The sequence below is a fragment of the Myodes glareolus genome, chromosome 15 (assembly GCF_982192425.1).
Source record: "Myodes glareolus chromosome 15, mMyoGla1.1, whole genome shotgun sequence".
Taxonomy (NCBI): Eukaryota; Metazoa; Chordata; class Mammalia; order Rodentia; family Cricetidae; genus Myodes; species Myodes glareolus.
In genome coordinates, this window is record NC_142040.1 from 22661305 (window position 1) to 22688148 (window position 26844).

General features: G+C 42.3%; 1 protein-coding gene and 1 long non-coding RNA gene across 3 annotated transcripts in view; one reads left to right on the forward strand and one right to left on the reverse strand.

Annotated features, from left to right (window-relative positions):
* The window catches only part of Aggf1 (angiogenic factor with G-patch and FHA domains 1), a 26388-nt gene extending 14592 nt beyond the window's left edge, over positions 1-11796 (reverse strand). For both annotated transcript variants that reach the window (XR_015734963.1, XM_087896798.1), the window contains exons 1-7: positions 11393-11796; positions 8152-8254; positions 7390-7583; positions 5906-6070; positions 4900-5088; positions 1196-1517; positions 210-321 (exon numbers count right to left, since the gene is read on the reverse strand). Coding sequence is in view for 1 of the 2 variants with exons in the window: in XM_087896798.1 (XP_087752924.1) it covers positions 210-321; positions 1196-1517; positions 4900-5088; positions 5906-6070; positions 7390-7583; positions 8152-8254; positions 11393-11587 (1280 nt within the window). In the remaining variant the exon portion in view is untranslated. The remainder of the gene's footprint in view (positions 1-209; positions 322-1195; positions 1518-4899; positions 5089-5905; positions 6071-7389; positions 7584-8151; positions 8255-11392) is intronic.
* Positions 11772-25773, forward strand: LOC125414052 (uncharacterized). Its single transcript, XR_007236132.3, has 3 exons — positions 11772-11903; positions 24471-24648; positions 24966-25773. It is a non-coding gene; the product is annotated as an uncharacterized LOC125414052 (long non-coding RNA).
* The last annotated feature ends 1071 nt before the right edge of the window (positions 25774-26844 follow it).

Here is a 26844-nt window from a genome sequence, read left to right on the forward strand (position 1 = left end):
CCTTACTGACAGATGAAAGTTGGCATGCTTCCCCACAATGTTTATTTACATTGTTTTTTTTTGTTTAACTGTACTTTCTTATAACGAAGATATGGCTTTAGTCTTCTTTGCTTCCAGAGCACACAGAATAGTGCTTGAAATACAATGTGGCTCATCCACCTTGTGAAGTAAGTGAAGACTCTCACATGAACAGTATGAAGCACCCTTACCTCCCAATCGTGGCTGGCTTTACAGCTGTGATGATGAAAAGCGAGCCCGTCTGCAACACTGGAGATCTGACAACAATCACCCGAATACAGGGGGGCCAAATCTTTTCTTCATCTACCAAGGTAAGAGGTAGGTAAACATTAATTTAAGTGTATGGAAATTAATTTTTCATTGGGAAGTGGTAGCATACACCTTTAATCCTAGCATTCAGGAGGCAGAGACAGGTGGATCTCTATGAGTTCAAGGCCAGCCTGGTCTACAGAGTTCCAGGACAGCCAGGGCAGTTACACACAGAAACCCTATCTCAAAAACAAAACAAAACAAAAAGGAAGAAAAAAATTAATTTTTCACACAGCTAACTAAAATTACATAGGTCCAAACTCAGTAGTAGAGTACTGCCCAGCATGTGTCAGGTTCTTGGTTCAATACCCGATACAGCAACAAGCAAAAACATTTTCAAATTCTGCTATATGTGTGTGTGTGTGTGTGTGTATACTCAAAATAATATATATATACATATATATACACACACATACATACATATCCAAGCATATATATGTACATATATACATACACTGACATGTAAGACTTACTATCATGACTATTATAGACAAATTTAAGTACAATTTGTGTTTATAATTATAGTGTTTTGCATCTCCATATCAAGCAAAAAGGTTAGAAAGACCATAATTCCTATGCAAGTGACTTCATGAGTTATGCTTTTAATGGCCATTTACTTTCTGTCTAACCGCAAAAGCAGACATGAGCAGCACAGCTTTAACATGTCATATGTTCAGAGGAAGCTTTTCAGTACAATGCGGCTTTCTTAAGTTAACACAGTCATCATTTTCTCAGGACTTGCCTTCTAAAAATCGACTAAGAATTGTTCTCATAATTTCCAATGTCATCAAAATAACTGGGCGCCCTGTCAACTATCCGACAGCAGTTTTGTTTTTTTATGGCCACTGTGTATTATTCCCTTGCATACCTTCATCCTCCGAGTCTTCTGAGGATTCCTTGTTCTCACTGGTACTGTCTTCTTCGTAACTATTTTCGCTCTGAGAGTCTGTAATTTCACCTTCTTCTGGCTCACTCTCACTCTCTCTAATTTTCTCATCCTTAGATGAAGCTGAATTATCATCTCCAGGAGACTCCACAGTGCTCCCACTAACGGGACCAGCAGGCATTAAGGGACTACTTCTGTGGTGAGTGTCTGTTCTGGCCTTCTTTTTCACATTTGCAGAATTGTCTTCCTCACTGCAGTTTATATAGTCAACACTGCAGACTTTCTGATCTTCTGAACTCAAATCCTAGGCAGAGGAAAGCAGCAAGTAGTGACAACATGGCCATCTTAGAGCATCTTAGAGCAGGAGGATACAGGACAGAGACAGAACAGGAGTCTGCACATGCTGCTTCATGACACTATCACTCTTAGAACTTAACATTCACTGTTGATACCCAGCAAAGCGTCACAAGGGACCAACATCCAAGTGCTAGCCACTCCACAGCCTCCATCTATTCTCAAGGCCCAATATTCCCAGCCCAGGTCCTCATCACCTACTATGTGGCTTGTGTACTAGTCTATAAAAAAGTTGTGTGAAAAAAAAAATGTAATGCAACTTCTACTTGTACTTCTAAACTTTGTACTACTCACATTTAAAAACTTTTAAAAAGTGTATTTACTTTTGTAACATGATTTTAAAATCTTGCAAATACAGAATATCCTCCTACATAGGACCTGCACTTCAGTCCACAGCCACACGTAGCTAGTGGCTACCTTACTGAATAGTGTGAAACTTGAGAATGTATCAACTCTAAATTTTTATTTTGAGTTTTTAAATAAGACGATGTACATAAAACATAGAAATATTTTAATAAACAACACTAATATAAATAACCAATGCTATCAAAATTGAGGTTTTGGCAAAACTGAACATTTTAGAGTTACCTACATTAAAAACGCACAAAAACTTAAAATACAAATGAGTTATTCATATGCCTTTAATTCTAAAAGTTCAACCTGTCTACCATAAACCTTTTACTACTAATTTTTGGCATGCTTTATGAAAAATGAACAAACTATTTTTAATTAACAAATTAAAAATATGTACTTTCATTACATATATTTTAAAGTATGTATAGAATGAATGACTAAATCAAGCCAATGAACATGTGCATTACGCACTTTTTGTGGTCGAAACACAAAGTTTATTCTGACAGTGACTTTCAGAGAATATAATACATGGGCTAGGTACACAGCTCAGCAGTGATGTGTGTGTCTAATGTGCACACAAGGTCCCGGGCTCAATTTCCGGCACACATGACAGTTACACAGTCACTAACTCTAGGCACCGTTCTGCACAGCAGACGATATATTATTAGACTGAGAAGAAGCACAGAGGAATCACTCTCTTTCCTTTGGAACAAATCACTCTCATTTTTCTTTCTGCCATGCCGCATATAACCAAGGGAGTTCACACGTAATTTTATAAACTATGACAGCAAATTTCTAATAGCAGCATAAATAGAGTTTGGAGACAGGCTGAGCATTTGCAGTGTGATAAACTATATAAATCCCAGCAATACAAACTCCCCAAGGGCAAAGAGCTAAAAGCTATCAGGAGCTTTACAGGTCATGTAAATTAGATTAAAAATATCTTAGCTATGTCTACACTTAAAAAGCATGTTTTTTATTTTTATCATCATCATCACTTCTTGGAAAACATAAGAGAGAAAATAAAACTGTTGGAGGCACTTTTCATAGGCATTTCCTGGTATAGACTTAGATCAATAACCAATAAGAGACAAGAAAATGAAGCACATCTGTGCACTCGCATGTGTGTACATATATGTATATGTAAATATATGTATATATTCATAAACACATATATGTACGTGTGCATATAATTACATATTTTATATATGTCCATACATAAATATTTTCCCCGATACCTGCCCCACTGCCTTCCTTCCACACGCCCTCATCTGTAAGAAGTGAGGAGAGAATATCTTAAAAAGGAAGGGCATTAATTGGGATGCTTCACAGCTCCTCTCACTCCTCCTCCTGCTAGAAAGAGGACTTTTACAGCCACGCCCTTCAAGGTTAAGACTCTAGTAACCAGGAAGAGCATTACAATGGACATCCCAAAGTGATTCCTAGTAGTTCAATAACATACTTTTTTACTCCAAAGAGAAAACACATTGAGAATAGAAAATAATTCCAACAGAATCTTAATTCCAAGTATTGACAGAATTTATTTTAAGCAAATTCTTTGAGTTTAGAAAATACGAGATAAAATTCCCAAAGCACACAGCAAGCACACCCCCACACCACCAACCTCAGCCATGAGGGACAGAAATACAGGCCCCCAACACCACCAACCTCAGCCATGAGGGGGCAGAGATACACACTCCCCACACCACCAACCTCAGCCATTCAGGAGGCAGAGATATACACCACGGACCTCAGCCATGGAGGGAGCAGAAATAAGAGAAGAGCATTCATAACACTTTAAGTACTATGGTTTCCTAACTGATTTAAAAATTCCCTTCAATCTTCAGATATAAATTTCTTTTCCTTTACATGTTCTTTGTTTTGTTTGTTTGTTTTTGTTTTGTTTTTTTCCAAGACAGGGTTTCTCCATGTAACAGTCCTGGCTGTCCTAGAACTCACTTTATAGACCAGGCTGGCTTCGAACTCACAGAGATCCACCTGCCTCTGCCTCCTGAGAGCTGGATTAAAGCCACCACTACATCATCATGTTCTTAATTAACCACAGTCTCATTCCATTAGTCTTAAATTTTTTACTGCACTGGACATAATTTCTGCAATGCCAGGGATCAAGCTCAGGGCCTTGTACATGTAACATAATAAACTTTCCAAAGTTAAGGTACATCCCAGGCCCCTTCCCCCCCATTTCTTATACATACAGCTGCATTAATTATGCAAAGAAATTGTCTTAATTTTTTGAAATATAAATTACTAGAAATACATTCTCTACCTAATGAAAATAAAACATCTTAAAGATTTCTGGTCGACCTCTTTCCAAAATCAAAAGAGGCTGGATGATGGCTCAGTTACAAGTGCTGCAATGGACCCAAACATCCTTCCTAGCACCCACATCCACTCATAACCAAGTGAAACTCCAGCTCCAGAAGATCTGCTCCCTCCTTTTGGCCTACACATACACAGGCATGCCTGTGTACACACAAACACATCATGTATATACATGTAAATACAAAAACAAAAAATCATTTAAAACAAAACAAAAAGCCCTTTCAATTGTAATATGTACTTTAGCCCATATTTACCAGGAATGTAATTTAAGTTTGCAATTTAATAGGTGAGAAATTACTGAAGAAAACTGAATCTTCATGTGCCAATACTCAAATTGTTTTTCTTTTGTGAACTGTACAATATGCAACTTACTACATCAGCTTCTGGATGAGTTAAACAATGTAAAATATTTCAAATATCTTAAATCTCCAAATTTATAAAACACCTACTTCTAGTGACTGACTTTGTGAGAAAAAAAAAAGTTTCATTTAAACCTTCCTTGGTTTTTAGACTCTCCTACCTTAAGGGATATATTTAAAATACAAAAATAAAGAATGATGCTTACATTCATAAATTTTTTGGCTTAATTAGTGATATTAAAGCACTGTAAAATATAAAAATTAAGAAAGCATTACCCTTTCGTCATTTGCCGTAAAAGATCCTGGCTCCTTTCTTCTCTTCTTCAGCTTTTTATCTCGGCTTGGTTTTGTGCTCGCCGTCTGGTAAGGCTGTAAATCTACTCGAGAGTGAAATTGGTATCGACCACTTTCCACATCGCAGTAGTAATAAATCCCAGTGGAAGGATCATAGTACAGCTGGTTTTCCTTTCAAAGTCAAGAAAATGTAAGTTTTATTCATGTATAATGAAACAGAATAGAAAAATAAGCAAAAATGTCAAACACATTCCAATACAGTCAATATATTTGTTTTAGCAAGTAGAGTATTTTTAGAAAATAATGAATTAGGAAAAAAAACCTTTACATTTTCAAAAATATTTTATTAATTAATAACTGCTGTTTTCCTAAGTAAGAAAAGAATTAATCTTAATTGCATCAAATGAAACTGTCATTGTTTACAGTGTTTTGCTTTATAAGAAAGAGCAATTTCATATGGTCCAACTGACCACATTAACAAAAGAATGAAAGGACCTGTTTTGAAGGCATGGAAATTAAGGCACAGATCAGAGAGCTGAAAATGAAAACAATCTGGTACCAAACTCCCAAACCTCTTTACGCTACAAAAAAAAAAAAAAAATCTGACTTTCAACATTTAATAATAAAAATAAAGAAATTTGGGGAGTGGTAACTTGTAAGAAACTGGTAAACAACTATCTTCACTAATTTTCTATTTTTTTCTTTGGAGGAAAATGAGCAAAGAGAATAAAACACTAAAAACCAGAAATATTTGAAATGAAAGATATCTCCATTTATAGTCAACCAAATTTTAAAAACAACAGACACCATCATTAACATACACGACCACAAGAAGAATGAACTTCAGGGATGGGAGTCCACTCTTCAGCCCTCAAGCATAATTTCTAAATGTCAATCCTTACTTTTCTTACTTCAGTTTGGCCTTCATTTTGCTCTCAGGCAACTAAAAATACAACAGTGCGGAATTTAAAAGATCTGACATACTCACAGAATCATAATAGAAGCCAGTGCTGTGGTCAAAATACAATCCCGTGTTCTCATCGTAAGTAAAGCCGGTCTGCGACACAGCAGCTTCCGCTGCAGCTCTCAAGCTTTCGGCTAGCGAGGACCCTTCCAAGGCCGCGCCCTCGGTGGCTAACACGGAGGCACTCTCCTGATGAGACAGAATCACACCAAGTGACACAGCAAATCTAAAGCGCAGGACTTAGAGCCATGTTTCAGTTTGTTTTCAATTTGTAATGGGAATACATGGCCATCAATTATAATATGAACCATTTTTTAAAAAAATATTTTGAAGTATTTTTCAATTTAACCTTGACTCTGAATTTTTTCTTTTTGTTTTGTTTTGCAGTGCTGGGGATCAGACAGGGCACTGCACATGAGAGGCTGATGCTGCAGTTACCCTCAAAATCCTGTCTGAGTTTTAAAACCACTAACGTAAGATGATAACAATTATTCAAAGTTAAATGTTTGATAACACAGGGAAGCAGAGACGACTATGAAATACACCCTAAACAATGACCTATTTGTTAAATATATTCAAAGATAAAAGTATTTTAGAACTAGAGATGGAAGAGAAAACTCTAGTTTAAATGAGATATATCAGATAAAGGTTCATAATTCAAACACTGTAAAACCAAATTCAGGGAAACTCTAAATAATGTTGAGACACTTAATATAAAGGCCCTGAAGCTAGCAGGTGAGGGAGGAAGAGAGAAAGCTGCCTTTTCCTTCCAGGTATAGCCAGTTTGGGGACACACACCTATAGTACTCAGTATTTGGCAGGCTCAGGTGTGAGGACAGTTTTACCAAATTCAAGAGCAGTGTGGCAACATCGTGAGACCCCATGTCAAGATAACAGACACTTTGCATATAACGTATAAAATCCAGTACTGCCCTTGTGTCCAGAGTCCTTCAAAGCTTTCCTATAACATGTGACTATGGATGTGAGCACCACTGCATGCACACAGAGGCCAGAGACAAAAACGTTCTCTCCTTCTGTCTTTGAAGAGGTTCCAGGGTTAGGAACTGAATTCAGGCTGCCATACTTGTACAATAAGAACCTTAACCTCCTGGGTCATCTCACTGAGCTCCAGGGTTCACGGACTGAGTTAAGATAGACTGACACATAGTCCTTCAGTAATGTTATATAATCATAACAGAAAAACAATCACAACTAAAAACACATTCCCAGTTCTGTTTTTTAGCAACCATAGCTGAATGTATAGATACAAATAAATACACAGGAGGCTAAGGCAGAACAACTTGAGCTCAGGGGTTCAAGAACAACCTGAGCAACAAAGAAAAACTTTTATTTCAAAAGACAAAACAAAACCGATACTCTTTGCACAATCATAGGTAAGACTGTTTATAACTCCTGTGTCCATCAAGGATCAAGGAATTCTGTCTTTCTCCATAAGCAATTTAAGGATAAATTCCTGGGCCCAGGTCTCATGGTTAGCCTTTTATTACCTGTGAATCAGAGATGAAATGATCCTCTTGCCCACATTTAACACAGTCTGTTGCGTCAGTACCAGCACGACTATCACTGTCTACTTGTGACTCGTCATTAGTGGAAGCTTGAACATATTGACTCTGCTGTACAGTTAGTTCAGTCTCTTTACTGAGAAGACTATCATCATTATAATACGCCTGGTAATAATAATCTGTAGCAAAGACATAGAACAGCTGATGAGTGTATGGAAGAAGTTTAATTGCTAATTGCAAACCCTGCATAGTGAACACAAAACAGTACCCATTGAAACACTAAGTATCTAACATAAAACAGCACCCATTAAACCTGGCCACAGGCCCGACCAGATTAAAAGGGGAGAGAGACAGAGGTGGTTTACTGACTGACAAATCATTAATTATGATCAGTAAGGTGGGGAGGGGGATTTTCCCTGTACTGGAGAGCCTGAGGCAGGAGGCTGATAAAAATGAAGCCACCCTGAGCTACCCAGCAAGTTCCAGGCTAGCTTTATCTCCATACTGAAAACTCAACTCAAGCAACAAAAACACAATACTTAGTATAGCACTGAAAACATATAGACATTAAAGAAATTACAGACATATTTCTATTTTGTCGTCCATAAATTGACCAAAACAAAAAATAACCAAATGATATAGAGAAAAATCAGTGTTATCACAGTCTTCATATTTACATATTTTGTCTGTCTTATTTTTAAAGAAATTTGACTTCAGCATGTCATAAGCTGGACACCAAATAAATACCTGAAGTTGACCAAGGAGCCTGGCTCTCTGTCTGGACTTCTACATCAGACGTCTTACTGTCTTCACTCCTCCCACAGTGGAGGATCTTACTGAGCTCTTCCACCTGAAGGGAAGCAAAGCTTTAGGGAAAATGAACCACACAGCAATCCAATAATACACACACTTGGCAGAAGCTGGAGAGCTGGGCCCAAAGGAGCCGGTTCCTTTTCAGTAACCCCACAATTCACAAGTTGTGGCTTGGCTTGACTTGACTTTTCTTATCGCCCCCATCCCAACCCACTTTTCTCCTTCCTTTTTAACACAGATCTCATTATTTTGCACAGCAGGCAAACAATGAACTCACAGGCTCAAATAATCCTCTTACTTCAGCCTCCCAGATAGTTAAGACTGCGCATGCCACTGTAACGCACTCAGGGATGTTTTCATACTCCTAGGAAAACACTCAAATCACAGCTGAGCATGGTGGGACAGGCCTGTCAATCCAACAGGTGGCTAGCTGAGTTTTCAAAGCCAGCCAGGGCTACACAGTAAGATCCTGCCTTTAAAAAAAAAGAAAAAAGGCAAACCATTCAAAAATCATCCCTCCAAAACTCTAGGGGTGGAGCTTGGTGGTGGACACCTGCCCAGTGATCATGAGATCCTAGGCTCAGTCTCCAGCAATATAGAAAGAAAAGTCCAACTAAATACAGTTCGAATACAGGCAAGTTCCACCCCTAGCATGGACAAAAACAAACAAAGGTTTATTCTCATAGTCTCAAAGGCCAACCAACAGTTCTTGCTTCAAAATTACACGGTTTCATCCGAACTGAATTCTCTACTACCACTCAGTGACCCGGAACTACTTACTTCAATACAGCAATGCTATTCATATGCCATGTGTACTCTATCCTCTTTGTTCCTATCACTAAATAACAACAGCAGAACGGAACAGAGAATATGACAGAGTGGCGTCATTCCTTTGTGTGCATTTTGCACTGAAGCAGCACTGCAAGATGCTGTGCAGGCCCGGGCAACAGTGTGAACATGCCCGTGAGTGGATGAGAACTGCCTCAATCCACGTACTTCATCAGTCGGACAGGAGATCAATCTGTGTTGTACGCAAGAAACCAATGAAAGAGCTTCTAAATATTTGATGACCAGTAAGTTTAAACAAACATAAAACAGAGAGAGTAGTTACATAGAGGAAACCAATGAAAGAGCTTCTAAATAGTTGATGACCAGTAAGCTTAAACAAACATAAAACAGAGAGAGTAGTTACATAGAGGAAACCAATGAAAGAGCTTCTAAATAGTTGATGACCAGTAAGCTTAAACAAACAAAAAACAGAGAGAGTAGTTACATAGAGGTTAACCTAGGCACTTTATGAATTGTGAAATCTGCTCTTACTACTAAGACTAGAACCAGGCCAAGGAAAACAAATTAGTGAAACTGTTAAGGAAGGAGGCACTGGCTCTCAAATCCATCCCTGTCATTCACTCCCTACCCAAGGAGGCCGAGGGCCTTGCCCTGATGCTGCCTGCCTGCCACCATCAAAGCTATGACCTAGAATACTTACTATCTACGGCATTTCTATAGGAGCTTTGTCTTAATTTACACAACCGCTTTACAGATTAGTTGTCCTGATGTCAATGTTACACGTGAAATATCTTAACAAAGTAACTTGTAAAAGGCTTGTTAAGGCCCAAACCAGCACATATTATGGCTCTATTAGGTCATCCCTTAGTCAGTGCTCCAGAAGAAACTTACTCAAACATATGGGAAGACCGGTAACCACAACTATCAGAAAGATGCAAAACTCTCTCTACTTGGAGATTTTTATTTAACTGGGGAGGGAAGTGTTGGGGATCCAACCTGGGGCCTTCTGCTTACACTCTGCCGCTGACTTCCATTCTCTCTCTCTCTCTGGTCTCTACACACTGTCGAAACTAACCTAATATTTCTAGGCTAGAAATTAGAAGTGTAACTCTAAAGAATGGGTACAGAAATCATTTCAACCCAGCAGGCAGTTTCTGAGCTTGTTTAACAATACAATGCCAGAGACTGGAGAGAGAGAAATGGGGTCGTGGTTAAAAGCACTTGCTGAGCGCACTGAACAAGCTGGCTTTGTCTCCAGCACATCTGTAACCCCAGAACTGTGGGTGGTAGAGCCAGGAGGATCCCTGAGCATTGCTGGCTGCCAGACTAGCCAAAAAAAAAAAAGGTCAAGTCCTGGTGAAGGAAGAGACCCTGTCTCAAAGGAATGAGGGAGAAGAGAGGACACCTGATGTCTCTGTCTGGCTTTCAAGTACACATACGTAGGAATATGCCAACACACACACGCACACACCACATAAAGAATAGTATGGCAAAGTTTGAGGACATTTCAGTATCTAGTCTGGAGATGTAGTTTTATTAAACATTAAATTACAGAGAACATATTAACTTGAAATTAAGTATCTGGAAATAACTTGTTAGGATAATATGCAACTTATTCAATGGTCAAGGTAAAAATGTATTATTTTTTAAGCATCACTGTCAAGTATTTATCCTTACTATAGGTTATGAAAATGAAACACACTAGTATCTGTATGAAAGACAGGTTTACCTCTCTACAAATGAACCCAAGACAGTATGTTCAATCGTGTGTAAAATAAATTGTGTAACCTCTGCCGCACGCTATTAATCAAGCAGATTTTATAAGCAATTGGGGTGCTAAATGTAAGAGATGGGATTCTAAGCTCAGCCTTAAGCAAAGTCAAAAGGTTGGGGTGGGTGTTGTTTCATGCCTAAATCCCAGCCTGGGAGGATGACACAGGATGACCTCGAGTTAGAGTCAATTGTGGTCTACATTCTGACCTCTAAGTCAGGCTGACTACGAAGTGAGATTCCGTGTCCCAAACCTAGGGGGAATAGAGACCAAATAATGCGAACCCACAATCCCAGCACTTGGGAAGTAGAGGCCGGTTCAGACCTCGAACTTCAAGGTCATCCTCCACAGGGAGCTCAAGGCCCAAATGAGCCTTCGCCCCAACCAAAACTCAATCGTGACCTAGAAAAATAACAGACACGCCCATTGCCAGTGGGTCAGGAATCAAGACCGTGTTAACCCAAACTCGAATTCGTTCACGCCTGCTCTGAGACAGTCGTCCAAACTGGCTTGCACTTTTCAGCGGGCTCCGAAGGTATTCGGGGTGTTTAACAGCTCTGGGCTTTACTGATCTCAGACTCCGTAGAGAAGCTCTGGCCCCGGTGGAGCGCGCACCTGCGTGCGGAGTTCCTGGTTATTGCTCTCGGCGCTCCGGTACAGCCGCTCCGTGTGCTGCAGCAGCTTCTCCACCTCCCGCACCTGCCTCTTGCAGCTCCGCAGCTCGCACTCCAACTTCTCTACCTTCCGCCTTAGCTGCGCCAGCTCCGGCTCGGGAGAGGCGGGCGGCGGCGAAGGCGCCTCGGATGCCATGCGGCCGTGAGCGCGGGATCCGCGGGCGCCCGAGGGCTGCTCACGCCGACACTGGTGCCCGCCGGCCCAGCGGCCACGGGAGCGCGCGGGCAGCGAGAGGCGGCCTCACGCCCGGCCTGCCGCGGCGGGCCCCGGCCATGGCGCCCCGAAGTCGGCGAACGGGGCTACGAGCTGGGGGGACGAAGCCGAGTCCGCCCGGTCCGCGCGGCCGTAAGCCAGGACACCCTCCTGGTGACAGACTCGAAGGAGCCGGGGAATCCGAGGACCAAGCGGAAGCGCTCTAGTTCCGGGCTGGGCCGGAAACGCTGAGCCGAAGGTGGGTGGGGCCAAGGCGGGAAAAGGAAGCGACGGGAAGCTAGAAGGGTCTGGTAGCGCAGGTGCGTAGTTCTCTCTTCCCAATGGCCTAGAAATTGCAGTTTACAGATTAGTATTTATGTAGCCAAACAGCAGTCTGTATCTTTACTTCCTGTTGTTTCCTTTGTTTTGTAATCAGGATTTTGAGTCAGATTCGCGAAATGTTTCCTAATCCAAAGCCGAAGTTTCTCCTATTTTTCTTACAATGTGAACTTTGACATTTCGTGCTCTGCCGGAACTAACGGGGTTCACACATGGCATAGTTTTGTTAAGACCGTGTCCTTTGCGTAGCTTTTTGCAAACCACCGTTGTCATCTGTCTGTTTCCTCTATCTATCTAAAAGTCTACTTCTGAGATCTCCGTCTTTCCCATTTGAGTATTAGTCTGTTCTCATAATACAATCATATAATTGCTTTGGTTGTATAGGATGTCTTTTTTTAAAATCTGAATAAAAATACTTATTTTTATACAAAGTAACCATGTAACCCAGCTGTACCACTCCTGATTCCAAGTCAACATCACAGAGAAACTTGTTGCACTAATTACAGTCGCTAACTACAGAAGCAGGCAAAGTTAATCAACAACGGTATTGGTGTAAAATCTGAGAATCGCAACGGGGAAAAGACAAAATTCACAATTGTCCAGTTAAAGCAAGCTGTAATTTTGGGTGCATTTGGGACTGGCCAGATGGCTGTCATACCCTAAGTCAGGATTTGAGAGGCAGCCCCTGCTGGCCTCTTGAAGTTCCTTTTACAGGAGACATGAGGTGTTACACAGGCAAGGGAGTTAGCTGTTTTATATTGTTAGAAAGATACAATAAAAGGGAAGGAATGGGTAAGGATATACACCATGTGAATGGGGTTGCTTGTCCTGCGCTCGGCCTCGCCTGCAAGAACCACGCGGGACACAGGATTCTTCTGCAGAAAAGCTTTATGCCTCTTGGGAGCTAGAGCATAAGCCACATGGCGGAGACCCAGATATGAAGGAAGCCATCCCTTATATATGAAACAGTCCTAGCTTCGGACGTGTCACTCTTGGATTGGTCAATTGCTCCCAGTCCCAGGTGATACCTTGGGAGTAGTGGAAAGTTACCAACACGTGTGAGCTTTCTAGCTCACCTGGCGGTGCAGCGCCATCTATGGTGGAGAGTGTGGTTGTGGCCTTCTACAGTTGCTAGTAGTTTACATTAGATCTAAGAAACAGGAACTTATTCTTAATTACAAAGAAACTTTAATTTGCAAGGCCTAACACAGGACAAACAGGAACTTATTCTTAACTGTCTTAACTGCAAACAGAACCCTTCACCTGCAAAGTATATTGCTCCAGTTTCGGTCTCACATTGAGAATTAAGCAAAATATGGCATATATATGTGTGTGTCTGTGTGTGTGTATATACATATATATAATATAATTTTTCAACAATGAAGAATAAAGTTATGTTATTTGCAAGATAATTATATTAGAGAAGTAAGTCAGTTCCAGAAAAGCAAATATCATGTTTTTGTCTTACATATAGTTCCTAGGTTTTATATTGATTCGTAAAATCACTTCTCTATCTGTGACATGGTTTTATTATCTAGATACAATATTAATAAAATATAAAACTATAAAGATAAAGATAATTGTCTTCTATGACAAGAAAGTAGAAGCAAGATGGGTGGTGGTGGCACACAGCTTTAATCTCAGCCCTAAGAAGGCAGAGACCTGCAGATCTCTGTAAGTTCAAGGCCAGCCTGGTCTACAAAGTGAGTTCTAGGACAATCAGGACTCTTACACAGAGAAACCCTGTTTTGAAAAACAAATCAACAACAAAAAAGAACAGAAAGAAAGAAGGAAGGAAGGAAGGGAACAGAGGGAGGGAGGGAGGAAGGAAGGAAGAAATGAAGGAAGGAAGGAAATAGAAGCAAAATATAAGGGACTAATGAGAAGGGTAGAAGTGAGGTGATGGGAAGGGAAGGAATATGCTTAAAGTAGAAAATATATAAAATGACTTTATGCAACATAGTATCATGTACAATGAATATAGACAATGAAAATTTTTAAAACTAGATGGAAATATCTATTTTCATTTTGCATATTTTCTTCCAATGTTAAGATCCAAAAGTTGAGTAAAATCTTTACTCAAAAGTACAAAGAGTCACATGTGGTTACTCATGCCTGTAATTCAAGTCCTCAAAAGATGAAGGCAGCTGGGTTGACACAAGCCTGAAATAGAGTAAGCTCCTGGCCTGCCAAGACTGCATGGCAAGAGAAGATGAGGCAGCGGGGTCTTGAGTTCTTGTCCAGCCTGGGCAGCATAACAAAATCCTGTCTCAAAGAAGAGCAGCAACAACAAAAAAATACAAAGAGTTGGGCTTGGGTTTTAGCTCAGTGGTAAAGTGAGGTCCCAGGTTTGATACCCAGTACCAAACACACACACACACACACACACACACACACACACACACACCTCTTTGAAAATAAACTTATGTATACAAGATCAGTCTTTAGCAAACTCACACTTTATACCTGTCATTTTTACAATGGAAAGTAACATTATTCATCCCTAATATAACTACAACAGACCTAGTCATAACTCTTATTTTCAGTCCAACAGAATAATAAAAAGTGTGCATTGCAAGCTGTGAGGTTAACTTACAAAATGTTTCTTCAAAAAAGTACTATTCTGAAATTAATTTTACCAGCCAAATTTTTTTATTTAGTTCTTCATTTTCAATTATGTGTATAGGTCTGTGTGAGGGCTTCTACACATGAGTGAAGGAGATTGGGGAGGCCAGAGGTAAGGAAGTGAACACAGGTCTTCCCCAAGAGAAGTACCTGTTCTTAACTGCTGAACCATCTCTCCAGTCCATGACTGACTTGCCTTTCTGTTTGAAGATTCATTTTACCAGTATCTTAGTTGGTTTTTTATTGCCATGATAAGATATCATGATCAAGGCAACTTATAGAAGAAAGCGTTTATTGGGGCTTACAGTTTCAGAGGGGGAGTCCATGCCCATCATGGTGGGGAGTATGGCATCAGGCAGGTGGGCATGGCACTGGAGCAGTTAACTCAGAACTGACATCTGATGCACAAGCATGAGCCAAAGAGCTAACCAGGTATGGCCTGGGCTTTTGAAGCTGGAAGCCAGCCCGCAGTGACACACCTCCTTCAGCAAGGCCACAACACGCTTTCTAAAGTCCCTTCGTTGGCAGCTCCCCAGAGTAGCTACACAGGTCCTCGGATACAGTCTGCTGTTCACGTCTTAGCCAGGTCCTCCAAAGGAGAATTCCAGAATTAGGTGACATTTAGACAGGGAAGGGGGGTTGGAGAGAACTCAGTGGTTAAGAATATTCGCTGCCCTTCCAGACGACCTGAGTTCAGTTCTCAACACTCATATCAAGGGCCTCACAGCTGCCTGTAACTCTAGCTCTTGGGAACCCAGTACTTTCTTCTGGTCTCTAAGTGCTCTTTACTCAACCTGCCCAAACCCACACAGAGACACAGACACACATACATACACATATACACACACCACACACACATATGCCACACACACACCACACACAGAGAGACGCACACACACAGACACACTACATACACATACATAGTAAAAATAAAATCTAAGGTACTAGAGGTACTTAGGGTGCTAGAGTATTCAGCAGTTAAGGATGCTTGTTGCTCTTCCAGGAGACCTAAGTTTAGTTCCTAGCACCCAGGATGAGTGGCTCACAACCACCTGTAACTCCAAGGTCAGAAGATCCAACACCCTCTTCTTGCCTCTGTGGGCATCTAAACACACATGGTGGACATACTCAAGAAAATACACATACATGTAAAATAACTAGACAAATCTTTAAAAAATTAAAAAGAGAAAGAATTGCATGGTTTCAATTAAGAGAAATGGCAAATTTATCAATTAGTGGGTAAGGGAGGGAGGGATGTATAATAAGGAACTCTTCACCACTGTGTGTCGCTTCTGTATCATCCAGAACCTTAACGACAGTGTCGTCCCTTGATCTGTATTCTTGCAGAGTGTGGATGGGGGCAGGCTGTGTCTATATAGTCAGATGCAGCACAGCCTACCACGATTAGGGGAGGTCTTGGAGCACACAGCAGGAGCAGGAACATTCCATTTTCACCAGCTTGCAGTCTCAGGGATTGGAGGGACCTTCCCATCCTCCTTGACACACTCCACACTCGTCGCTCATCGGGGTAGCTCTCCTGAGGCTGCTGGCTTTCGTGGCACACGTGCTTCTAGAAATTCCTCCACTGGCAAAGTTACAATCTTCCATGTACTCCTTTTGTCAGAAGCTTATCTCTGCAGAGAGAGAGGCCCAGCGGCTCTCACTGCTTCAGCTGGTGTCTTCACATGTGGGCTGTAAGCATGTTCAGATTCCCCTCTCCAGAATTTCCCAGACAGGACCTCTACCGCATGGCTACAACCATGAGCACTGGAGAAGGGAATGTCCCTGCCTCCAGATTGGCTCGATCTGTGCTGGCAACTGAAGAAATAGAATTAGCCTTATGCTTCTGACTCTGGATTCTTTCCCTGATGATGGAATGATGGATGTCCTCAAATCTCTCTCTCTCTCTCTCTCTCTCTCTCTCTCTCTCTCTCTCTCTCTCTTTCTCACACACACACACACACACACACACACACACACACACACTGGTCTTTTCAAGACAAGGCATCTCTGTATAACCACTCTGGCTGTTCTGGCACTCACTCTGTAGTTCTGCTGGCCTCGAACTCACAGAGATCCACTTGCCTCAACTTCCTGAGTGCTGGTATTGAAAGACCTGGATAAATCCAGATGCCCCTAGCAAGAAAAAAATAGAGCCAAAAATCTAAGCAGGGAGGGAAGAATCAGAAATCTAGGATTAGCCGGTTCAGTGTTTCAGGAACTAGCTGAAGATAAAGTTAGATTGTAATCTTGAGAATAATCTTGAGAAACAGGGAGCTGCCCCCTTGTGATTATCATTGATATTTTTGGAATTTTCTATGGTGCCCTCCCTACCTCTTTAGATTACTGGGCTGTGGTTTCTTCCCTTAAAAACCCCTTCTCCCAGCTACTGGGGGTCGAACTCTTCCCCTGCATGGGTTATGAGTCTCGGCCCCAGTGCACTGGTTCCCATCTTGTTGATTAAACCTCATGTGATTGCAGCAAGGACGGTCTCTCGTGAGTTATTGGGGGTGGGGGTTGTGTTGAGAGAGAGTCTCCCCACACCGGGGTGATAGGGGAGTTCAGCCAATCACATTCTGTTTTGGGGGCATGCCGCCCTCAGGCTAAAGCCTGCCTATAAACCTAGCAAGCATGCTAGCTCTCAGCTCTCCTTTCACTTGGCTCCTGCATCCGGACTGATCGTTTGGATTCTGGTGTAAGCTGTTGTAAGTCTTACTTCTGTTTATTAAAGCTGTATATTTTGTATCAAGATAGTCTGGGGACTTTTCATTACCAATTGCCCTGCGGCTTCACCGGGGGTCTTTCAGTATTAGAGGTGTGCACCACCACCACCCAGCCTTTCAAATCTCTTTAATGCCATTAGTAAATAACTTTTCACTGGTAATATGTATTATTATAGTGGCAACTTGTCCTGTGCCACTTAAGCTGGTTCAAAGTAGACTGTAGGATAGAGAAGGCTCTTCCTTGTCACAGACTCAAGAATATTTATGTCAAGTACCCTCCAAAATCTCCCATCCTGGGTCAGGCCACCCTATAACAGGGAGATGTGAAAGCAACAAAAATCTCAAGGTATTAAAAGCACTGCGTCAATAGGGAAGATATGGCTCAGAGATCAATGGTGTTTGTTACTCTTGTAGAGAATGTGGGTTTAATTCCCAAAACCCAGCTCTGGGGGATCTAATTCCCTCTCCTGGCTTTGACAGGGACCAGACTCGTGCGTGGTTCACATACCCGCAGGCAAACACTCGTACATGTAAAATGAAGATAAAAGCTAAGTGATGGATGGGTCGCTTGGATATGGGGGTGGGAATTACTGGAACAGAATCTATGCATGCCTGGGAATGGAGCTTTGTTTGGCTTTATTGATCACGTGTGGATGGCAGGACATTTGCTCAGATGTTCAGGAGGAAGAGAGCACTCTGGAAGTCAAGTTGCCAGAGTCAGATCTGGCAGGAGGAGTACCAGGTACAGCCCTCACAGCACGCTGTGGTGAGAGCACACTGGGCAGCAGGCAGCTATGGAGGACGGCAGAGCCGCACAGGAATGGGGGGCCCTGTCTCTGGAGCTTCTTTTTTCATCAAGAAAAGTTTGTCTTCAAACCTGTTTCTTTAAGTGAACACTTTTTAAAAGTCGTGATCCAGGTGCTAGAGAGATAGCTCAGTGTTTTAGAGCTCTTGATGCTCGTGCGGAGGCGTGAAACTGATCTAGTCTGAAAAAGAAACAGAGCTCATCCCAGCACTAGGGAGGTGGAGACAGGCGGGATATGGCTGGGTGGAGAGAGGAATACAAGGTGGGAGGAGACAGGAGCTCAGTGCAGTCTGAGGATGCAGTCTGAGGAGCAGCGCCATCTGAAGAGACAGTCTGCCAACAGTATTGCCCTTTGGGGCTGAGCATTGGTAGAGATAAGAACTCTAGTGACCAGGTGCTCTGCTTCTCTGATCTCTCAGCCTCCATTCCTATATCTGACTCTTGAGTTTTTATTATTAAGAATAATTAGAACTCATGCTACAGAGACTACCTCAAAAAATAGAAAGATAACATATTTCTTTCTCTTTTTTCTTTTCTTTTTTTGTTTTTTTTAAATTTATTATGTATACAGTTTTCTGCCTACATGTATGCCTGCACAACAGAAGAAGGCACCAGATCTCATTATAGATGGTTGTGAGCCACCATGTGGTTGCTGGAAATTGAACTCAGGACTTCTGGAAGAGCAACCAGTGCTCTCAACCTCTGAGCCATCTCTCCAGCCCCTTATTTTTGTTTTTGGTTTCTCTGTAACTTTGTAGCCTGTCCTAGAACTAGCTCTTGTAGACCAGGCTGGCCTCGAACTCACAGAGATCCGCCTGCCTCTGCCTCCTGAGTGCTGGAGTTAAAGGTGTGCGCCACCACCGCCCGGCTGGGAAGACAACATATTTCTGTGGCTTCATTGCAGTATCCTTTTCATAATTAGTGGTTGTTTCTGGTGCTGCTCCAGGGTCTTCTCATTTTTATCATCAATATGACTGCTCTACTTCCTCCTTCTCCCTATTCTTTTCTTTCTCTCTTCTCTTTTTCTCTGTTTGCTCTTTTACTTTGACTTTTAAAAGTTGAACTGTCTTTCTGTATACCATCTGTTATGTCTTTCCCAGTCAGGATGCTCCAAATTAACAGACCCATCAAAGAGGAAGAAAAGAAGAAGACGAAGGGGAGGGCGAGGAGAAAGAGAAGGAGGAGAGAAGAGGAAGGGGAAAGGAGAAAAGTATAAATGACATTGATTATAATTGATGGTCCCGTCTCATTATGCAGGCCAGGAGGTCCGGCCACCTGCTGTAGGCAAACTGGAGATGCAGGAATTCAGCAGTGTACTCAAGGGTTCTGAGCCTCAGAGTTTGGATAGTAGATGCAGCTGGAGTCTGAAGGCTTTAGCTTCTAAGTGGCTCCCAATCTTCCTAATACTGTGACCCTTTAGTACACTTCCTCATACTGCGGTAACCTCCAACCATAACATTATTTCATTGCTACTTCATAACTAATTTTGCTACTGTTATGAACCATAATGTAAATACCTGATGTGCAGAACATCTGATATGTGATCCCCAAAGTGTTCACAACCCACAGGTTGAGAACCATTGCCTTAGACTCAACAGGGCAGAGTCAGAAGACCAGTGCTCCAGCTACGGTAGGCAGGCCAGGTGAGAGTCCAGCCTTGGCTTGTCCAGGGCCTTGGTGTGTTGACTGATGCTGTCTGGGCCTAGAGGCACTGCTTCACTCAGATACTAAATCAGACGCTAGAGGAGGCAACATCATACATACCCCAAAACTCACATTTCAGGAGATGCCTTTGAATTCCACGGCCCAGTGACGCTGATCGTCCATTACACTTGAAAGGTCCTCTGAATGGCTCCAGTTTGGTTTCGTCCTGTATCCATGTTCTTCTCCACATGATTGTGTGATTCCCCTCACCAGCCAGAGTGAATCCCCTGCCATCTGTGAAGCGGTCCAATGGGATGGTGTGCCAGAACAGTCCCGAGCCAGGGCTCAAGAGGTTGGAGAAGTGCTGCGTGCTGGCACCTGAGTATCCTGACATCACTGTGTATAGAAGAGGCTCAGGCATGTCTGCAGGTCTCAGGAGAAAGCTGAGAGACACAGGAGCAGATATGTCCCCACTGAGATGGCCAGCTTAGCCCTGATAGCACAGAGGCGCCTGGGAAACCCAGAAGCATTAGCAGTGCCGGTGGTGACTGGTCCACCTCCATGTCACTCCCAGGCTTAGGAGAATTGAGTGATAAGAGACAAAGGCTTAAGTCCACTGGGTGTTGAGGGGTTTTATAGGCAGATAGCGAACAGATGCTCAGCCTGATTGAGAGCCATGGCAGGTGCCTGTGAGTCTCACCAGATGGAGTCCAAACAGCTGAGATACTACCGCAGTCCCCAGCCATGGAATGTTGTCCACCCAACACAGCCTGATTTATATCTAATTTCACTCAGGGAGTCATGAATTTGGAATTTAATGAATAGCCACCTGCAGTGATTTATATTGGATAGGTGGATAGCCAGTTCTCCGCTACCAAGCTCACTGCTGGATGTCACATAAGGATATCTGGGGACTCATAACATTTCCATAGTAGTGATTAATGGTGCCACATTACTTTGGTCAATTGACCATTACCTGCTTCTTTCCCTGGAAGTTTAAGAAAGGAATGGATGAGTGTAATGTTAAATATTGGAGTAAAGGTAATGGAAGCCAAACTAGGCGACTCCCTTTTTTTACCCATATCTGAAATACTTATATGCTCATGTTACAATTTTATAAGCATTTCAAAAATTGCCAAGTTGAAAGTGGTGGCTCACACCTGTCATCTGAGCTATTCAGGAGTCAGGAACAGGAGGATCTCAGTTTTGGGAGTTCAAAGCCTGCCTGGTCAGTATAGCAAAATACCTGTCTCTGAAACCAAAATGCAGGTTGACAATTGTGGTGGTTTGAAAGAAAATGGCCCCAAAAGTAACTGGCGCTATTAGGAGGTATGGCTTTGTTAGAGGAAGTGTGTCACTGTAGGGGTGGGCTTTGAGGTCTTTTTTTTTTCAAGCTTCATCAGTGTGACAGTCAGTTGACTTCCTGTTGCCTACAAGATGTAACACTCTCAGCTCCAATACCACGTCGGCCTGCACACAACCATGATCCTCGCCATGATGATGATGGACTGAACCCTCCGAAACTGTGAGCCACCCTCAATTAACTGTTTTCTTTATAAGAGTTGCTGTGGTCGTGGTGTTTCTGCACAACAACAGAAACCATAACTAAGACAGGGATGTGTGTTGACTGTAAAATTCTTAGCTCATGGAGCCAAGTCAGGCTCTGCATTTGGGGCTTGAGATATCATGAGTGAGAAGAGGGATGAAAAGAACAGGGAATTCAGAAGGACACCTGTGTAGAATGTCGTAGGTCACCTATCTATAGGATAGATAGGAAGAGGGTTGCTGGGCCCTGGGCTGGCTCATGTGGATGGGATGATATCTAATTCCTGTACTGGGAGGTGGGTTGTTAATACATTCACCTAGCACTGGGGGTGTCTCTTTCCCCTCTTCCCCTTTTCTTTCTAAGGGGGCAGAAATATACATTAAAAACTCTATTATAATAATTTTAAATATTTGTGAAGACAAGAAAGGAATGTAAAATTATTCAAACTGACCAGGGATATGGTTTGATGGTAGAAGGAGTGCCTAACATGAGAAGATACTAAGTTCAATTTCCAATATTGTGATAAAAATGAAAATGAAGCGCCAGACATAGCCCGACATGCCTCTAGTCCCAGGAGGGAGAGGCAAGAGGGTTCAGAGTTCAGAATTACTTCAGTAAATTGGAAACCAACCTCAGCTTCATGAAACTTGGTCTCAAAGATGCAAAACAAACAAAGAAAATATTCAAAGGAAGCATTGGTTTGCTGTGACTGCTTACCTTCTTGCCGTTTCATAACCCCAGTGTTTACTGAAATGTATAGATTTCCCGTTTAGCTTTAGTTTATGAAGAGTTGATATGAGGTCATGTGATTAAATAATATTCTTTAGACAGTAGCTCAGGTAGTCCAGGTTGGCCTCAATTCGACCAGAAGTATAATAATGTTAAAATACTGGCTATCTAAGGAACCAAATGTTACTTCACATTCTGTCTGAGCTCAACTCCTTAAGTGATAGCAAATCCACAGAACTGTGCTCAGGAATGAGTAACTCCCTACCCCATCTCCTGTCCAATGTCCCTGCCCTGGGGTTGCTCAGGCTCTGACAAGAGGCAGTTGCAATATGACATGATGCTTTGTGTGCTTCTGGGCATGACCATTATCTGTAGAGTGTGTCTCCATCTTGTGGCGTTGTGAGTAGATACTAAGATTAAACTAAGACTCCGCAATTAGGTACATTTTACTGGGTAAATGGAATGATTACTGGGTATTGTGGTTGTTCTGAACACCTTGGTGATATTTTGTAGGCAGAGACTGCCCACTCACTCATTTCCCAGACACCCAGACCCAAATAATAACACACAAACTATATTAATTACAACATTGTTTGGCCAATATTTTTTAGCTAACTGTTACATCTTGAATTAACCCATTTCGGTTAATTTGTGTATCACCACAAGGCTGTGGCTTACCAGATAAGGTTTTGGTGTCTGTCTCTTTCTGCAGCTACATGGCATCTCCCTGACTCCATCTACTCTCTTTATGTCTCTGTTTGGATTTTCTGCCTGGCTTTATATTGCTGAGTCCTAACATCTTTCTTGGGGGAAGGGGTGAAAAGGCGTGACATCAATGAACACAGACGCTGAGAGTCAAGTAGGTTTACAGCAGACTCATTTATTTAACAGCAAGGAAAAACTCATACACCCTCTCAGCATCCAGGTAGGGTGACAGTTGACAGTTAACAGTTGACATCTCGTGCTCATCTCTCATTGGCTAGGCACGATCAGAACCTCGGACAGCGCCTGTTGCTAGGTACCCAGGAAACTCTGCTTGGTAGCTCCTTATTGGCTAGATACAGATAGGGGCTTTGACAGTTCCAGAAAGACTCCAGGTTTGCTCCTTTGGGTCTGCTAGGTCTTATCTTCCTACAGCTTTACTCTGTTAAGATATTGGCTGAAAGCAGTTTCTTTAATAACCAATGCAATAAAGCATATTCACAGCATTGAGAGGGGAATCCCACATCACCTCCCCTTTTCTATCTAATTAAAACTTTAACATAGCAAGATTACATACAACAATAATTTTAAAAAATAAAACAAAGTCTTTAAAGAGACAGTAAAAGTAATATAAAAGAGTAGAGACAGTCATAGATTAAAGGAGTAAAGAAAAATAAGTCTTGTAAAGATGAAATATACATAGAATGTCTGGATTATGTATATTATTGTGCTTTCTTTGAATTTTTTTTTACTACAGAGAGATATTTGATTCTGGGAGTTGCTAGGCTAAACCAACATAAATATTTTAAAGGTATCTTGACTTCAAAATTTAGGTCTAAGGATATATTACTTTGGAAAAGAGGTTCTGCTTTTATTTTTACAAAGGATGAGAACCTATGGATTCCTTCCAGACTAATGTGGTTTGATGGACCAACTCCCCAGAAGGGTCTCCATAACCCCCCAAAATACTTTGCCCAACAAAAAAATAAAATGAAGTTTGAAAAAAACTGTGCTCAAATTCTCAAATATAGTTTATAAATATTTGTTTTCATTTCAAGGGGGATATGATATAGAGATAAATACCTTGCATTGATATGGATCTTGGTCTATTGATACAAATTTAGATCAATTTTGCTATATTATTTCTGTTCTTATTTAAGGTGTTGTGTTTGTAAAGCTCATTTAAAAATGTAATGTATAGTTAAAATACAGATTGATAGATAGTCATTTATAATAGTCAAACTTGTAGTCATGTTAGTTAGGTTTTTTTAGATGTACAGAAATATATTTCAGATGGATGGGGATTCTTCAACCCTTTCAAAGACATACAAAATATGTCATTTAAAATGTTTTAAGAACTTAGACTTTTCTCAACAGTGAGACATGTCTGCTTCTGACAGCACCAGTTACTTCAGAGAGGTTGATGGACATTGAAGAAACTTATCATGGAATTTGTCTTCAATGTAACAAGGATAGCTATTTGGGCAAGAAACTGTTCTTGCCTGGATTGCTTGATGGTATGCTGTATAAACTGGACATGCAGGACCCACAGAAGAATAATTGCTGAACTTGCCTAAAGAAGGTGAGACAGTTCCTCAGGGTTCCTGCTTCATGAAAGAGACTGCCAGACATTCTGCAGGACATAGAAGAAAGTGACAGACAAACTGCCAATACAGGCGAAACTGTCTTTCCTCACCCGTGCCTTTTTTGCAGGTGCCTTCTCTCACCCCAGAGTCGTTTTGAGATCTGCAGATGTAAGCGGCTGCAGCAGGAAAATGTCCACTGAGTGTGCCTTTCCTGGGGAGAAATGTTCAGTGTGACTGACCAGCAACAAGAAGTCAGGAGCGGAGGGGTGGCAAACCAGAAAGCCTGTGGGCTAGATCCCAGACAGGTACGCCCGTGTGGATAAACCAGAGAACACATGTCAGCTCCTTTCCTTCCTCTGCTGGCTGATTGCTGAGCTCAGAGTCTGGTTGGTGTCAGCCAGACTTCATCCTCAGGACCCCAGGTCTCCCACACAGTGTGAGTGTTGGGCTCCTGGACTCCCCATGAGGCCGCAGGTGAGCTGCCAGCTGCAATGGGCGAGTGGGGAGCATTCCTCAGCGGTTCCGAAGCCTGGGGTCTCACTGGTCGGATAATGGGAGGGGCTTTTCTGAATAACTGGCTAGTGGTCCCCACTTGTCCTATGATTCCTCCCATTCTCCGCAGACACGGTGCGAAGAGGATGTAACGAGGTTGGAGAGCAAAGAGAGAAATGGCAGGTACCGCGGGAAAAGGGCATCTGCAGACTTGCCAGCTTGAATCGGGGTGTCCTGAGACTGAGCAATGAGACACCCCAGCCTCAACCTCCTTCCTTCCTGCCCACATCGGGAGCTGCACGTTGTGGTTCTTCAAAATTTAAAGATGACAGGAGTTTTTGGACTCGGGTTGTCAGCTCTGAGGGAGCGTGCTTGCCTGCCTGGCTTCTGCCCTACACCCCTAAAACAAATGGGAACTCCAAACTACGACAAGCCCTCCTTCTTGACGAGTAATATAGATTTTCCCTGTATATCTTTGGACATCACATTTTAGTTCAATGTTTGTGTGGGGTGAGGCTGCCGGCCTTGCTGTATTTATCACACACAAGAGATTTTTACGTTGATGACTCTACTGATCTCTCCCAAACTGGCTTCCAACTTGTCAGCTTCTTTCCTCCCTCCCTCCCTCCCTCTCTTCCCCCTCCCTCCCTTCCTCCCTCCCATGTGCACATGGTTTGCCTATGTGAGTCACTCATGCATCTGGCGATTAGAATACCACTTTGGGTGTTGGTCCTTGTGTTCCACCTTGCTTGAGACAGTTTTTCCAATTTCTTGCCCCAAATCTGGGCTGAAAGGACTGCAAGAACGTAGACACCTCGCCAGGTGAGACTTTCCTTCAGTTAATCACTCTTTTCTGCCGCTGTCCGTATTTCACCAAAAGGAAGTCTAGGGACAGACACATTTTCCTGGGCCTTTCAGTCTCCATTTCTGATGGCTTTAATGTATCATAAAATTTCATTTGAATAAATTTGTTTTTCTGTGTTTCTAAAAGGTCAGATAGTATTTTAAGGTCAACTGGGTCCTATTAAGTGTCTGCCTCCCGCTTTTACTTGCCTCTTTTTCATTGCTTCTGGCTCCTCCAGGTTTTAAATTGGTGAAAATCACCTTCACTTATGGGCTAGTTAGTCCCTAGCCAGGTGGTGGTGGCGGTGGCGGTGGTGTGGCGTGCATCTTTAATCCCAGCATTCACTCAGGAGGCAGAGGCAGGCCAATCTCTGAAAGTTCGAGGCCAGCCTGGTCTGTAAAGTAAGTTTCAGGGCAGCCAGGGCTGTTACACAGAGAAACCCTGTCTCAAAAAACTGAAAGACAAAAAACAAACAAAGAAACAAAACCAGCCCACATCCAAAAGCACACAGAACATGGTTTCCCAACACCTGTTCCAGGAAATATGAATAAAAGCTTGCGAGTTGGAAGGTAATGTGCTTTGGCTGAAGTTGTGGAGATTTGGGGAGACTATAAACAGACTTGGACCAGTTGGTTGACATCTCCCTACTGAGTCCTGGGGGCCAGTGCAAGCTCACTAGGCAACAACAACAACAACAACAACAACAACAAAAGCGGAACCTCTCCAAGCAAGGAAAATACAGCAGCTTCAATTCTGGAGAGCTGTGAAAAAGGTCAGCAAAGGTGGAGGGTGATCCCTGGGGAAAGAGCTATGGGAAGGGAGTTACAGTTGCAATTAGAGACAGAGGACAGAACCATGTACTTAAGAAAAATAGTTAAGAATATTACTGAAGAACATTTGCATAAGCAGGGCATGACATGCAAATGCACGGTTGGTGGAATCAAATGAGCCACCAGTGTCTGTGCGTCACTAAGACTTCACGATGCCACTGCCGAGTTTCACCCCGGGCACTGTGACTCTCGTCTTCATGCTGCTGGACACAGCAAACATCATCAGATTGATACCTCACCCTCTGATGGTCATCCCGAGACTTCCCAGAGGCTGTTTGTCATAGAATAGCTTTGCCCGAAGCCAAGAGCGCTGTAAGGAAGAAAGGACGGTTGGG